Source organism: Balaenoptera musculus, chromosome 6 (assembly GCF_009873245.2).
Source record: "Balaenoptera musculus isolate JJ_BM4_2016_0621 chromosome 6, mBalMus1.pri.v3, whole genome shotgun sequence".
NCBI lineage: Eukaryota > Metazoa > Chordata > Mammalia > Artiodactyla > Balaenopteridae > Balaenoptera > Balaenoptera musculus.
In genome coordinates, this window is record NC_045790.1 from 80,883,575 (window position 1) to 80,900,704 (window position 17,130).

The following is a 17,130-nucleotide window of genomic DNA, read 5'->3' on the forward strand; positions in this document are numbered from 1 at the left end:
TTTTAGCTTGGCAGGCCACTCAATGGTCTCTGTCATAACTTGATCCCTGTAGCATGAAAAGCAGCCTGGCTGTGTTCCGATAAAACTTTATTTATGGACACTGAATTTTGAATTGTATATAATTTTCACATATTACAAAACATTCTTTTTTAAAATTTTTAAACCATTTTAAAATGTTAAAATCATTCTTACCTTATAGGCCAAACAAAACAGGCAGGAGGCCAGATTTGACCTGCCAGCCATAGTTTGCACATAGTTGCATAGTTGCATAGTTTGCACATAGTTGCACACTTACTCTAGATTTTGGGCATAGGGATGCATAGTGGACTAGATGAAGATCCCTGCCCTCATGCACCTCGCATTCTAGAAATGGGGAAGCAGATGATAAACATAATAAATAACCAGTTTAGTATACTGGAGGGTGAAATAGGGAAAGGAGGATCAGGAGCACTGTGGCCTTTACTCTGAGAGGAGGTGATAGGAATGAACCACTGAAGAGTTGTGTAGTGGTGTGACTATCCTTATGTTCTGTGCTCCCAAGGAGAAGCCAGAAGTGCCGTAGGGGTACAGGTGGCCCCTCCTGTGAGGAAGTCCCTACTTGTATCCGTACCAGTCAAGTTCCAATGTTTGGATATCCCTGCTAATTTGGTTCTCATCAGCTCCCCTCATAATTACTTCCTGATTCATCTTGTCCTTTTGCATAGGATTTGAACCAATGGAACTCTTATTCCGTGGACTAAACATAAGTGAGCGTATTTTCCTTCTCATGAATCAATCTAGAATTCTGGGCTCAGAGATAAGTTGTCATGTATTTGCACAAACATAAGTAGAGAAACTTTTAAACATAGGTAAGTTTTTCAGAGAACGTGTATAATTTGGGGGGTGGATTATTCTTTCATTGGTTATACTCTCTGCTAACAGTTGCCAGTTAGTTGTTGAGCCCATACCATTAGCTTCACACTAGCTTCCCGTGCCACATAAAGTAAATCCAGCGCTCTTCACCCTTATTTATGATCTGGTCCCTCTTCACCTTTAGAACCTCCTTTTCTCCTGGTCTTCCTTCACCTACTACACTTCCAAGTTATAGATATTTTTCAGATACTCAAATATAGCAAGCTTATGCTCACCTTAGGGCTTTGCACTACCTGTTCCCCATGCCTTATGCCCAGAATGCTGTTTCCCCAGTGATCACATACTTGGGGGTTTTTTGTTATAAGAAATGACCTTCCCAGTGAGTTTCCCCCAAAGTCAATCTGAGTCACCACCAATGACTCATTTACATAACTGTTTTAATTGCCTGCATACCATTTATTACTATCTGATACTGTCCATGTGTGTGTGTGTGTGTGTGTGTGTGTGTGTGTGGTTGGTTTTGTTCATCTGTCTTCCACCACTGGAGATGTGAGCAATGATTTTTGTCTTGCTCACTTCTCAATTAGCTAATCTTAGAACAGTATCTGTCATGTATTAGGTACTCAATAATTATTTTTTGACTAGATAAATGAAAGAATGTATATAGATGCTCATGCCATGTGCCCAGCACTCTGGTAAATGTCACTAATGGAGGCATCCTTGGACTTACATTTTGCTCTACATGTCCCCTTCCTTTCTCCCATACACAGTGTGGTTTCTTGAAAAAGTCATCTATGTTCTGTTCTTTAGCATCTTTCTACTTGCAATAAACCCCGTACAATCTGGCTTGTGCCTCTGCCTCTCAAATGAAACTGCTCACACCAGTTTCCAGTTGCCAACAACTTCCTGGCTGTTAAGTCCAATGGATTTTTGTAGTCTCCATTGTATTTGATTCACCAGTAGCTTTTGACAACTTCCTCCTTGAAACATCATCTGTTCTACCTTCACATCCATGGTACCACCTCTTTTGGTTTTATTTCTTTCTCTTAAACCACATACACTCATGGTTGCAATTTTGTATCACATCAAATAATATAGTTATCTTTTAGATGGAAAAATTATTTCTGCTTAGTAATTTCATGTCTTCCCGGTGCTCTACTACCTGAACAAATTTGTAAACCACTGCACGAGTTCTACATGCTTATGTGCATACCTGTTTAAACTGTATTTAAGGGACTTCCCTGGTGGCGCAATAGTTAAGAATCTGCATGCCAGTGCAGGGAACACGAGTTTGAACCTGGTCTGGGAAGATCCCACATGCCGGGGAGCAACTAAGCCCGTGCACCACAACTACTGAAGCCCGCGTGCCACAACTACTGAAGCCCGTGCGCCTAGAGCCTGTGCTCCGCAACAAGAGAAGCCACTGCAATGAGAAGCCCGTGCACCACAATGAAGAGTAGCCCCCACTCGCTGCAACTAGAAAAAGCCCGTGCACGGCAATGAAGACCCAATGCAGCCAAAAATAAATAAATAGATTAATTAATTTTTTTAAAAACTGTATTTAATGGCTTTTAGCTAGTCTTAATTCGTGACCCACGTTTTTTATTAGAGGATATAAGACATTTGTTGACTGTGTTCTTGATTATATCCCAATTGGTAATAGCTGAGATCATAAATTCCATTTTGTATTTTCATTAGAAAACATCTTTAAGGTTATTGTCATCCTCCAGTTTTTAAATTTAGGAAATGGAGCTAAACGTAAAGTTGTTTGAAGAAGGTTATTTGTATAACCTATAGATTATTTTCCTGTATCAAGAAAATAAAACATCCCACAGACCACCTATTCGCCACATTAAATAACAACAAAATCAGTTGACAGACCAGTTAGTTGGCCCTCTTTGTAGACACCCAATAAAGAATATAAGAAATAAACTTATCCAAATTTATTCTCATCCTTCCAATCTCCAAAAAATATGGGGGGAATTAGTTTTTTCTCTTCCTGTTTAAAGCCTGTGCCACATCAGGAGTTTTGCTCTATCCATCCTTTCTCTGTGTTTTCAACTTCTCCCATTCTATTAACAAACTCCACCAAATCCTCCTCCTAGGTACTGACTGATCTTATTTTGCCCCCTTCTTACTCATGCTTCTTAAAATAATATATACCTACTGTCTACTTTTCTTCAACTTCCATTCATTTTTTTAAACATTTCTTGTTATGAAATGTAATATACATACTGAAAAGTGCATCAAACATATGTGTACAATTTAATAAATTAGTTATATAACACACTTAAGTTATATGACACCACTATGTTCAAAAATAGAAAATTGCAGCTACCCTGAGACCCTCTGTGCTCTATTCTCTCCCACACAGGAAGTAACCACTGTCCTGGCTTTTGTGGGTAATCATTTCCTTGCTCTTCTTTATAGTGCTACCACCTTTGAATGCATCTCCTTCACTCTTCAACCTATTGCTTTCTACTCTTTCTACCTTCTTACTGATTCCAAAATTCTCACAATAAAGTTATCCATGAACAGTGTGAAATCTAAGGGTGTTTCCCAGCCCTAATCTCACTAGGCTTCTCTGCTGTATTTGACATCGTAGATCAGTTCATCCATCTTGAAACTACTCTAAGGTCTATGACTATTCTCTGTGGCTCTGCGTTCTTTAACCTCTTCTTCTCTGTCTCTTTCATAGGTTTTTCTGCCTGCCTCTCGTGTGTTGTTGTTCCCAGGGTTCCATCTTTAGCTCACTGCTGCTCATCTGGCTATGGCGATACTGTCCACTCTGGTCATTTCAGCCTCCACTATTAATGCAGCTTACTTTTAGATCTAATCTTCAGCACAGACGTGTTTTCTAAGCTTTATCTTACACAGATAACTGCCTGGTGGACATCTATCTCCACCTAGATACTCAGCATCCAAAAAAGACTTCATCATCTTTCCCTCTAAATTGACTCTGCCTTCTTTTCCTACCTTTTCTGAATCAGTTGTTGACACTACTGCTCACCAGTTTACCCAAGTTAGAAACCTGAAAAGCATCCTAATTTCTCTTTACCCTCTACCTAAAATTTTCCATTTGATTTACACCTAATTCTTAGAGTAAATTTAAATTTTTTATATTTCAAGGGAAGCTTTACGTGAGTTCCTTACCCATCCAATGATGGGTCCCCCTTGGCACTCCATTAATACCTTGTACACGCTTCTATCACTGTGCTTACATTGTTGTCGTTATCTATTTTTACGTCTGTCATGTTCTACTGGGCTTTTATTCTCCTCTGAGATACCTAATATGTAACATAGTATTGGGCACAATGCGGAATGGAATGAGGAGCGAGGAAGGTGAGGAAAGCACACGTTGATGTTAAGAATAAAAGAATTGTTACCATGTTACACACTTCAATACACAGAACCATCTGAATATGGGGTCTCCACACTAAACTGTAGGAGGCAGTATTTCTTTTCTTCTTTTAATTTTATTTATTTATTTATTTATTTATTTATTTTTATTTTTTTATTTTTGGCTGCGTTGGGTCTTTGTTCCTGCATGCAGTTTGTTCCTGCACGCAGGCTTTCTCTAGTTGTGGCGAGCAGGGTTACTCTTTGTTGCAGTGCACGGGCTTCTCATTGCGGTGGCTTCTCTTGTTGCAGAACACGGGCTCTAGGTGCGCGGGCTCAGTAATTGCAGCATGTGGGCCCTAGAGCACGTGGGCTTCAGTAGTTGTGGCACGTGGGCTTCAGTAGTTGTGGCGTGTGGGCTCAGTTGTGGTTCGTGGGCTCTAGAGCGCAGGCTCAAGTAGCTGTGACGCACAGGCTTAGTTGCTCTGCGGCATGTGGGATCTTCCCGGACCAGGGCTCGAATCCGTGTCCCCTGCCTTGGCAGGCGGATTCTTATCCACTGCGCTACCAGGGAAGTCCCAAGAACTTTTTTTGGGTAAGCGATTCCTTAGAAATACTGCCTCCTGGGACTTCCCTGTTGGCACAGTGGTTAAGAATCCACCTGCCAAGGCAGGGGACACGGGTTCGAGCCTTGGTCCGGGAAGATCCCACATGCCGCAGAGCAACAAAGCCTGTGTGCCACAACTACTTGAGCCTGTGCTCTAGAGCCTGCGAGCCACAACTACTGAAGCCCGCACGCCACAACTACTGAAGCCCACGCGCCTAGAGCCCGTGCTCTGCAACAGGAGAGGCCTCCGCACCGCAACAAGGAGTGGCCCCCGCTCGCCGCAACTAGAGAAAAGACCGTGCACAGCAACGAAGACCCAATGCAGCCAAAAATAAATAAATAAAAACCTTGAGGATGTATTTTTTTAAAAAGTTCTTTTGGAAAGAACGAGGTTTTAATTTTCTTCTGACATTCACTAAATCTTCACAAATATTCATGTTGCAGACCAAACCTGGACCACCCAAAAAGCCAAAGACCCCTTCTGGACAATCAGCCTTAGTGTATTGCTACAACTGCGGACAAGAAGGCCATTATGGACATGTAAGTTTAAGTGGAATTTGGGCATAAAGCATTCTGTTGTTCAGGAGTGGTTGCTGAAAGATGAGCCCGAGTAATTCTGAACACATTTCTTTTATAAACTAATATCTTGAAGTAAGACTTAATATATTTTCAACTGATTTGCTTCTCCTATCCCTACCAGGGTAACAGATCTGTCAGAGCACATTCTTCTAAATGTTTTAAGTATACATGCATGTTAGTCTAAAACAAATACAACTCATAGAATCATTCAGACAAATAATAGTAGTCAGTAGAATGGTTACAGTTCTCACGAGTTCTTAGGATTACTAGCACTTTGACCCAGCCAAATCGCGATTTTTAGATTTTCTGTATAGTTCTCCAGTATCTCTGGTTTTCCCTGGTACAGTGTTCAGTTAAATCTTTACCACTCCCATGCAAACCCTGACGCTCGCTAGTGGAAAGACGGAGGTGCTGCATCATCAACCATCCTGCCTACCCCACAGATGCCCCAATTCCCTATCCAACCTGCATATTTCCTAACCCTAACTGAAAAGGCCAAACTGTGTGTGTCCTAGATACTGAGGCGTCAAAGCAGGAACTTGCTGCTGTGAGGTGGGCGTGAGTCTCCTAGCCAGTTACCTCATTAAGCATGAAACAGCAGCAGCTCATCCCGGAGGCAGGATGCAGTAAGAGTAGACTCACAGCCCATACGTTCTGAGAATCTTGAGACAGAGGAGGAAAGGCAGTGGGACAAGAAGTAGAAAATCTGTATGGAGAAATACACTCCCAGTCTCCAGATAGGCTTCTAATAGCCTAGAAACCAAAATATACTAATATCAAGTCAGATCTGATGACAGGAGGTGGAAAGCATGCAGAGGTAGGGAGTCTACAAAATGGATAGAGGTGTGAGCAGTAGGATGGAATGGTATTGCAGGTCACGTGTTGAGTTCTGACCATGGCACTTCACCAGTGCAGACCTTGGGGGCAGAGCTTTACCATACGGGGAGAGACAAAAAGTCTGGAGAAGAAAAAGTGGGGGACAGAGTCCATCAACAGATGGAGTTTTTCTTCCACATTGGGACAGCAGGACCGTGGAGTGAAGGGATAGAATATGAAAGATAAGATGGAGCTCTGATCCTCAGTTTTAATTTTTGCTCTACTACTGACTTAACCCTGTGACTTAAAACAACCCACTTTTTCTCCCTGGTCTCCAGTTTCTTTATTTCCAAAGCAAAGAAGTTGTACAGGGAGAGCTCTCAGCACTGATTTGTTATTTCCAATGTGATCAGATTCATAGTATGGGGATACAGACGGAGGGACCTTGCAGTATAATTACCTCACTTCTATAGAACTCACACTGAAAAGCTAGTTTGAGAATACCTTTTTTTTTTGCAGAATTATCATCTCTAGATCTTTTACTGCTCTGTGTATTCCTCCTTGTTGCCAAAACTCAGATGTTGTTTAGCGAACATATTCACATAAGCAGTCCACTGCCACACAAATCACACAGATGTACAATTTATGCTTGCTTACCTCTTTAAAGCAAAAGGGTATAATTTTAGCATTTATGTTTGTTCAATTAAGGAAAAACAATTAGAGTTGGACACATACTGCTTACTAGTCACTCCTGTTAATGTAGATAGGAAATATATTAAAAGCATTTGGAACTTATCCCTGAAATCTAGATTTAGATAATTTTTAATTTACCATAAAGCAAATTTGGCAGCCTCATTGCTGCCATAGATGAAGAACTCTAGATTATCCACACTAATGAAGAAGATCAGTGGTGTGGCTAATCCAGAATAGTAGATAAATTATATAGCCAACTATCAATTGTCTGTGCTAATGGAGGGGACCAGCGATGTGGATAATCAAAATATAATTTACATTTAGCTTTGGAAAGTGTTTATAGTACTGTATAGCTCTGTAGAGCCACATCAGTCTAGACTGTATAGGATCCAAATAGGAGACTGGGTAGGTAGTTACAGCTGTCTGAGGGCCCCTCCCCTTCAGTTTCAGAACTCCAGCTCTATAGATGTTAATAAATAGCTTCTTCATGTGAAAGATACTCTAAGGGGAATGTGGCATCGCCCTTCCCTAATTCCACTCACTCTAACTGGCGAGGCAGGGACAATCATAAGCGGCTCTATATGAGGCAAACTGAAATAGAAAACAGTACTCACCATGTAAAGAGGCTACTCCAGGATGAGTGGGGCGCTGGGAGTATATCAAGAGCTCTAGTACCTTTTTGTAATTGTAATTTGCTCTTAATATTCTGTAGAATCTGTCTTAGTCTATTCAGGCTGCTATAAACAAACTACCATAGACTGAGTGGCTTGTAAACAACAGGAATTTATTTCTCACCACAACCATGGTGCAGAATCAGTGTCTTGTGAGGGCCGCTTCCTCATAGATGGCACTTTCTTGTTGTGTCCTCACACGGTGGAAGAGGCTAGAGAGCTCTGTGGGGTCTGTTTTACAAGAGTTCCGCCCTTGTGATCTAATCACCTCCCAAAGGGTCCACCTCCTAATACCATCACCTTGGGGTTTAGATTTCAACACATGAATTGGGTGGGGGGATACACAAACATTCAAACCATAGTAGAATCTTAGACCCAAATCATTTATGGGTATCCTTTCTTCTGGAAACTTGGTGCCACCATGGATAATGATTTATAAAAGCAATTCTTTATGTTACCCTATAGGTTTGCCTTATAACTTTCAATACCCAAAAAAGCCCAAAAAGATCCAGAAACTCAACAACAGGTTAAATCTGAAGATAGTTGGAAGAAGGAAATTATAAAGATAAGAACCAAAATTACTGAAATAGAAAACATGATTAATAGCATCCTCAAAACCAAAAGCTGGTTCTTTGAAAACATTTTCTTTTCAAAAGAAAAGAGACTTCTGGAAAAACTGCTTGAAGAAAAGGAAAAGATACAAATAAACAATGAGTGAAAAAGTGTAAATAGCTTAAAATACAGTATAATTTTTTACTTAAAGAGAATACTGTATAAACTTCATAAAGTTCAGTGTTAGGGACTTCCCTGGCTGTCCAGTGGTTAAAACTCTGTGCTTCCACTGCAGGGGGCACAGGTTTGATCCCTGGTGGGGGAACTAAGATACTGCATGCTGCGTGGCCAAAAAACAAACAAACAAAAAATAAAGTTCAATGTTAAATCTGAAAATGCAGATAAAATAAATAATTCTCTGCAAAAGTATAAATTAATCAAAATAATTGAAGAAGAACAAACTTACATGAACCAATACCACTAAAGAAACTGAATTAATAATCAAAATTCTCCCCACCAAAATATACCAGACCCAGGTAGGTTTGTAGTCAAGTGTTACCAAACCTTTATTCAGATAGATAATCCAAAGAACACCACTCACCTTAGTCTGTGAAACTATTATAACCTAAAAATACTTCAAAATATTTATAGAATGTTACCATTTTTGTGAAATCTGAGCACTTCAAAGTTATACTATTGTTTATTGGAATATTTATTAATGGTAAGAGTATTAAAACATGAGAATGGCAGGCACCAACTTTAAGACCATGGCAGCTTCTGGAAAGGGAAGGAGATGAATGGGAAGTGGGAAGGAGAGTTACACAGAGGATCTCAATTATATCGTTAATGCTTAGGGGGAAACAACTAAATTAAGGGTAAATGTTGATTTGATAAAGCTAAATGGTTAGGTACAGATTTCCATTACTTTATTTTCTATACTTAAGTGTATATTTAGAATGATTCCTAGTTTTTAAAATCTACAAATTATGTTTCTAAGTATATGGTGGCCAGTTTGGTCAAGTATCTTAGAATTACAAGTTGACCTCTTGCACTGTTGGTGGAAATGTAAATGGATACAGCCACTATGGAGAACAGTATGGAGGTTCCTTAAAAAACTAAAAATAGAACTACCATACGACCCAGCAATCCCACTACTGGGCATATACCCTGAGAAAACCATAATTCAAAAAGAGTCATGTACCACAATGTTCATTAGCCAGGACATGGAAGCAACCTAAGTGTCCATCGACAGATGAATGGATAAAGAAGATGTGGCACATATATACAATGGAATATTACTCAGCCATAAAAAGAAACGAAATTGAGTTATTTGTAGTGAGGTGGATGGACCTAGAGTCTGTCATACAGAGTGAAGTAAGTCAGAAAGAGAAAAACAAATACCGTATGCTAACACATATACGTGGAATCTAAAAAAAGAAAAAAAAAATGGTTCTGAAGAACCTAGCGGCAGGACAGGAATAAAGACACAGACGTAGAGAATGAACTTGAGGATAAGGGGAAGGGGAAGCTGGGACGAAGTGAGAGAGTGGCATGGATATATATACACTACCAAATGTAAAATAGATAGCTAGTGGGAAGCAGCCGCATAGCACAGGGAGATCAGCTCGGTGCTTTGTGACCACCTAGAGGGGTGGGATAGGGAGGGTGGGAGGGAGACGCAAGAGGGAGGGGTTATGGGGATATATGTATATGTAGGGCTGATTCACTTTGATATAAAGCAGAAACTAACACACCATTGTAAAGCAATTATACTCCAATAAAGATGTTAAGAAAAAAAAATTACAAGTTGAGTATATAATGACAAAGTTATGATAAATCAGCTAAATTCTAGGCAGGTATTTCGCATACTTTCTTCCTAAGAGGTACAGATTTTCTCCATTATCTGAAAGTAGAGCTTTCCTGTGAAACCTTTCCTAAGCCAAAGTAGCTGTAAAGCGAAGAAGCAGTTACCTTACAACATATCTTTCAAACGAATGCAAAAAATAAATGGAGATAAGGCACAGATGCTCACAGACACAGTTCAAAGCTATGGCGGCTTGAGGCCGAGATGCTGAGTGTAGTTCCTGGGGAAGGAGCTTGGTGGTGCCACTCCCGCTGCTCGGGGTGCTCACTGTCTTCTATAATGGTTGCTGCAAAACAAACGCTAAACACTATTTTCACTTTTCACCTTTTCTTGTAAAGGTGAAAATCCTCTTCATATTTCTTTCTGCTAGTGAAAACAGGTCTTTCATAAAAATGAAGCGGTATAAAGCAAACTTTTTAAAAACAGGGGATACTTGTAGTTTAATTTTTCTTCAGTACCTAGCTCAGAAGCACTGAACGTTTATAATAGATTTTAAGCAAGATGGCAGAAGACAGAAGCGGAAAGTTCCAAAATGAAGCCTCTTTCAAATGAAAGACATTATTTGGTTTGAGACAAGCTGAATGGATATACGTCACAGACCAGGATTAACAAAGCCTACTACATGGGACATGGGTCAGGCCAAGGATGTGGATTTGGAAAGTAGCAGCTACCAGAAGACCAGAGTTAGGAGAGTAGGGAGCTGTCCTGGGGTGAGTGAGAGGAGTGATCTCTTCTTGAGTAAGGGGAGCAAAGAGAAGAGAGGTTTCCTTCAGAATTACCTAGGAACATTTTCAAGCTAGGCACAACCCACCACCACCCTGCTCCCCACCATAAGAATCACTGCCCTTGTGAGCAGTGAGTGTTGCAAAAACTACTTGTGTGGATGAAAGGGAGTAAAGGGCTAAGAATTTACCCCCACATTGAGGGTGTAAATGTGAAGAGAAGAAGAAAAGGAGAAACACTTGATGGAAGGCTGTTAGAAGAGACAGACAAGCAAAGAACTGATAAAACATAATTTTAAATAAAATAAACCCTCCAACAGAGGAACAAGGCATTGCTGGGGGAGAGGGTTGGCAGGGAAGATTTTAAAAAGATAAGAAGGGTTTTGTAGGTAAAGAAATAAAGGAAGAAAATCCAAGCCTGAAAGACTAGCATGTAAGCACGATCGGGTGTTTGGCTGATCCTCCCAGTGTCCCAGCAAGACCACATCCTGCAGCCACAGTGTGAGTATCAGCAGTGGGGGCTCATCACTAATTACAGTGGTCCATAATCTTACCAAAAAAGTTGTCTGAACAGTGTGACCTTGTGACATCATAATTTCAAATACAATTTGCAGGAATGTACAGAAAGACGAATGTTTAACCAGACCTTTCCAACATCTCCATTCATCTACTACTATGATGACAAATACAAAATCCGGGAGAGAGATCAGAGAATAAAACGAAAAGTGAAAGGTATGTTACTAGATTTCTCACTAAATCACCTTTGCAATAGTTCCTAAATTTCTTTTTTTGCACTGTCTTTGCAAACTGCTTTGTGGGCCTTTGGTTAGGACAGAAAATGCTTTTAATAATTACTATAGAAACTGGAACTTTCTTTTTTTCTTTTCTTTTTTTAAAATTTATTTATTTAATTTATCAATTTTTGGCTGCGTTGGGTCTTTGTTGCCCTTGAAAAAAAAGAGAAAGCACGCGGGCTTTCTATAGTTGCGGCAAGTGGGGGCTACTCTTTGTTGCGGTGCGCGGGCTTCTCATTGCGGTGGCTTCTCCTGTTGCAGAGCTTAGGCTCTAGGCGCGCGGGCTTCAGTAGTTGTGGCTCGCGGGCTCTAGAGCGCAGGCTCAGTAGTTGTGGTGCACGGGCTTAGTTGCTCCGCGATATGTGGGGTCTTCACAGAACAGGGCTCGAACCCGTGTCCCCTGCATTGGCAGGTGGATTCTTAACCACTGCGCCACCAGGGAAGCCCGAAACTGGAACTTTCTTGATCTCCAGAAATCAAGCACCTACTTCAAAAATCCTGTGTTGTAACCTATTCACAATGAACATTTTTTTCACATGATGATCATTTTAGAAAATGTCCAGAAAATACTTACATCCATTTATGCATGCAGAGTTTTTAAAGGCTACTTTGAGATTTTTCTTTTCAACAAATAATTATGTTCTCCCTCTTTATATCTCTAGTATTTTTCAAGCAAAGAAAAGCTTTCCCTGCTAGGTGATTCCTGGAGCTTCCCCAAAGAAGTCATTTTTTATTGGCCACCATTATGAACACAGCTCCAGATCCACAGCCACCTCCATTTCTTTATTTGCTGTTGCTAACATAATGTTCTTTCTCACCAAGTTATTTTATAATTTAGGCTTATTTTCTCTGCCACTCTTCTTTCTTGCCGTATGCTTCACAGTGGTTTACAAAGTTACTTCTTTTGCTTTCAGGACCAAATAGTTCTATATTTTTCAAGTTAACGCATACATTGTTGACCCTTGACCTTTTCATTATTCTCTTCCAGACTCTCTCTGAGTTCAGGTCCTTTCAAAATGAAGATAGTAATTTTGGAGGAAAGTAGAGGAATTACTTCTCAACTCCTGCATATTTTGCATATTTTATCTCTCTATGTAGAGAAATTATAGTACAAGAAGATAATGATTAGCCAACTAAATTTTTAAAAGATTACAAAGAAATGCACCAAAATGTCATCTCTGGATTAAAGGGTTGTGGATGCTTTCTTTTTATAATCAGGGAAATATCCTTTGTTCTCCTTTTTAATTAGTTATATCAGCAACTCTGTGGCACAGATCCACTTTGAGGCTCACTATATTGGACTTTATATTTTATACTGCAGTCTATAAGTAATTATTGATACTTACTTTTGCTCTATATTCTAGAATTCATTTTTGTCCCCTAAATATACTACTTCGCACTCTGTCCCATTTTTTTATTGGTGACTTCTTTAATCTTTCAAGGTTCTGTTGACCTTAGTTTTCATCCCTCACTGTAACCTCATCTCCCACTTATCCCATCAGAATCACTACCATCAGACGCTTATAGTAAGAGTGCCGAGTCCTGATAAAATATAACATCAAATCTGGCACTTAAACCTCTTAGATACTCAAGTGTGTGCACATGTGCACACTCAGTCTCTAAGCCAGTGATCTCTACTCTGGAGGAATAATCTGGAGGAATAATCTCCTGTCCAGTATGGCATCCACCTATAAGTACTGTGGCCAGACTTTATCTTCAGAGTATAATTGAAATGTCATATGAAACTGTCAAAAGGCCACATTATACATCTTGCTTCACCTTACCATCAAGGGCTGTCTCTTTATCACTGCAGGAACTTGAATTGGTCAGACGTGACTTTTCACAAAGCTGACATGATTACTGCTCTCACTGGTCCCTGTCTCCCTTGTTGAACCTAGTTAAACTGTATTGAACAAAATAAGTATCATTGGATTTCTGGATGTTTTCCATGTTTAGAAATATAGAACTACAACCATTGAGTTTTTAGTAAGTGATTTTTTTACCTTAGTAAGGGCTCTTTAGAATGTCATATCATTAATGCATTTAAATGTCTGGCTTCCCTCTCTGCTAAGTTATTTACAGACCAGTGAAAGCTCTGCATGGACTGTCTAGCTGCTGAATATGCAGAAATACTTTTATGTTTTCCAGAACTCCAGAAGAATGGGGATTTTCCAAGGCAGTTCAAGAGGCCTCATATGGAAGCAGCAGATAAGAGGCCCCACCGTGATATGAGGAAGAGCCATGCCTCATGGAGAAATAACACATGGCCTCAAGAAAAGAAAGAAACCCAGAAAGAAGCCATGAACAGGACCAGCAGAGAGCGTGAGAAGCACAGGAAGGCTGACAGGTGTCATGAAGTGGATGAGGACTACCCCAGGGGCCCCAGAGTCCACTCTTCTCCTGGCACGGTCAAAACCCAGAAGCCTCACAAGCCCTTTCACCACTCATCGCATTACCACAAGCCAAGAGAAGACAGGCTGCCCAGAGAGGGCAGGAGGGTCAGGCATAAGAAAAAGGAGAGCTGTTGGGAGGATGATGGCAATGATAATTTATTTCTCATTAAGCAGAAGAAAAAAAAGTCTAAGCTGTGAGTTAGCTTCTGATTTGGCTTCCCAGTGTTTGGTCTTCATGTCTACAACATCCTGGCAATATTTGTATTATCTATGATTAAATAAAATGAGGTTTTTGTTTTTGTTTTTTTAATCTCAGCCATACCTAGAGCTATTGAACAAAGTCCTTGGAGATCTCAGTTCTCTGTGTCCAACAGGTTGTTAGGTAAGAAAACAGAAAGATAAACTCGGACTTCCCCTGTTCCAGGACGTCATTTTTATTCACTCAGTACCCTAGGGATAGGAAGAATTAATCTTTTCACAAAAAAAATTTTTTTTAATATTTTGAAAAAATAGAAAAGCTCATTAAATGTATGCAGTATATGAAAATTAAATCCTTGCAAGAAGATAAATTAATGCTAATATGAAAAATTCATCACTCTTTTTCAGCATTCCTTTTTTTTTTAATATCGGAAAGGATAATAACTATATATCTAAATCTGGGTTTTCTTGCTTCTGAAGCTGGTGTCAGAATCTTACTTTGGTCAGAGTATCACAGGCTGAAGATGAAGGTGTCGTCATTGAAGCACTGAAGAGACAGGGAATTAGGTTTTAGAGCAAAATACAAGTAAGGAATCCATCCAGAGTAAATGTTGAGAAACAGATTTCCTGAAACAAGTGAAAAGAGTCATCAAAATTTTTAACTTAATCACAAGGAAATCATTTTTACCATTTTTACAGCCATACTTGAGGAAGACTGTCCCTCACATATTTAAGATGAATATCATCCAACTTAAAAAATTGTTTTGTTCTCATGGGTTTTTTAACTACCACAGAGTTATACAGAAATTTTTATACTTGTGAACCTTTTGTACTTATCAGAGCCTAATGTTAGAATAAGAAAAATAAAATGTCTGCAATAGAATAAATAAATTTGTCTACTATGTAAAAAGGCAATGAGAGTTTGAGTAGTGACAAAGGGCGTACTTGGGTTGGACAAGTGACTAAAGTTATAAAATCTCTATAAACTGGGGTCAAATGCCCTCACTGTGCCCAAGCACTAGATTTATGCCAGAATAAAATGAGATGGAGAAACAAAATGTTTCTCCATGTTCTCCAACAATTGGAATCTTAAATTTGTGTTTTACTCTTTGTGGAGTACACAGGCTGCTGTATATCTGGTAGGATTAGCTCTCTTTTCTTTTGGAGGGCAAGGGAGAATCTCTCCTCTAGAATCAGACTTAGTGTCTTTAGTTTACCACCTTCCCTGTGGCTGCCCAGCTTTCAGCTAAGTGTCAAGCGTTCGTTGTGTGTTGGTGGTTGGCTTCCTAACATCTACTGGGATTGTTCTGACCCTAAGGTAAGTGGGCACAGTCTTTTAATACCCTGCTAAAAGTGGCAGCCATGAAAAATGGCTTCATAGAGTGGTAAGCCTTGAGATAATTGGCATTATTTCTCAGTAGAACCTGGGACAGGTGTGGCTTATTACTGATGTGGTGTGACTAGCATTCCTTCAGATCTGAGGACCTCTGCTTTCAGGGCAGAAATGGGATTGCCTTTCATACTTAGAAAATTGTTTGGAGGAGGGAAGAAACAAAGCTCTTCTTCTATTTGTTTCTGCACATTACCTTCTTTTTCCTCCCAAATTTTATTTTTTTTTATTAGACAAACATTTTGTTCTGGGGTATAATTTACCCTTCAGGTCCATGCATTTATATGCAGATAGGAAAGGAGGCTGAGCTACTTCACTTCGGGGCATTAGGATGATAAGGAAAGAACAGAAGCACAAAAGGAGCTTCTGCTCCATTTCCTCTTCATTGCCCTTGGCACCTGGCTCTTACACCAAGTGTTCAGTTAGTCAGTCTACTCACACACTAACTTTCCATACAAGAACGGGGAGTTTAAAATATTTAGTGATTTGACAATCAAATAAGACTTTAAATGGATAAATGTGGTTAAGAGAAAAGGAGATGTCCCAAACCATAAGGATCCACATAGTTGCTAAGATTGAGAAGACTCTAAACATCTTTTGCCTCTGGTCCCACTTTGATTAGAAACAGCCTGAGTAGCTCCTTTCCTGGGTTCTAACTTGATTCATGTTTGGCATTCTTAGAATAGAGCACAGAGAAACTGTCTCCAACTTTCTCAATGGAAAGCCTTGCTTTCATGGACCATGCTACTGGCAGTGCCTATTATTTCAGAACCATGCTATTAACAGTGCTTATTATCAGCTCTTTATGTTATACAAGGAGTACATATTCTTTTTAAGGGGGAAAAATATTTTTAAAAATTTTTTCTAGTTACCATCTGTCATCATACAAAGTTATTACAATATTATTGACTATACTCACCATACTGTACATTTCATCCCCATGACTCATTTATTTTTTAACTGGAAGTTTATACCTTTTTTTTAATTGAATTATAATTGACTTACAGATTATGTTAGTTTTAGGTATACAGCATAATGTATAAAGTGATTCAGTACTTTATACATTACAAAATTATCACCACGATAAGTCTACTTACCATCTGTCACCATGCAAAGTTATTACAATATTATTGACTATGTTCCCTACGGTGTACATTACATCCCTGTGATTTATTTATTTTATAACTGGAAGTTTGTACCTCTTAATCTCCCTTATCTATTTCATTCATTCCCCCCACCTCTCTCCCCTCTGACAATCACCAGTTTGTTCTCTGTCTGTGAGTCTGTTTATGCTTTATTATGCCTATTTCTTTGTTTTGTTTTTTATTCCACATATAAGTGAAATCATATGGTATTCATCTTCCTCTGTCATTTATTTCACTTAGCATGAAACCCTCTAGGTCAATCTGTATTGTTGCAAATGACAAGATTTCATTCTTTTTTTATGACTGAGTAATATTCCAGTGTGTGTGTGTGTGTGTGTGTGTGTGTGTGTGTGTGTGTGTATCACATCTTTATCCATTCATCTATTCATGGGTACTTAGGTTGCTTCCATATCTTGGCTCTTGTTAATAATGCTGCACTGAACATAGTGTTTTCAAATTAGTGTTTTTGTTTTCTTTAGAAAAATATCCAGAAGAGGGGAATTCCCTAACAGTCC

At 39.4% G+C, this 17,130-nt stretch overlaps 1 protein-coding gene across 3 annotated transcripts in view; it reads left to right on the forward strand.

Moving 5' to 3' along the window:
- ZCCHC7 (zinc finger CCHC-type containing 7) overlaps positions 1-16,306 on the forward strand; it is a 240,898-nt gene extending 224,592 nt beyond the window's left edge. For all 3 annotated transcript variants that reach the window (XM_036856592.1, XM_036856594.1, XM_036856593.1), the window contains exons 7-9: positions 5,243-5,338; positions 11,310-11,427; positions 13,638-16,306. In XM_036856592.1, the coding sequence (XP_036712487.1) occupies positions 5,243-5,338; positions 11,310-11,427; positions 13,638-14,080 (657 nt within the window). In that variant the 3' untranslated portion in view covers positions 14,081-16,306. The remainder of the gene's footprint in view (positions 1-5,242; positions 5,339-11,309; positions 11,428-13,637) is intronic.
- The last annotated feature ends 824 nt before the right edge of the window (positions 16,307-17,130 follow it).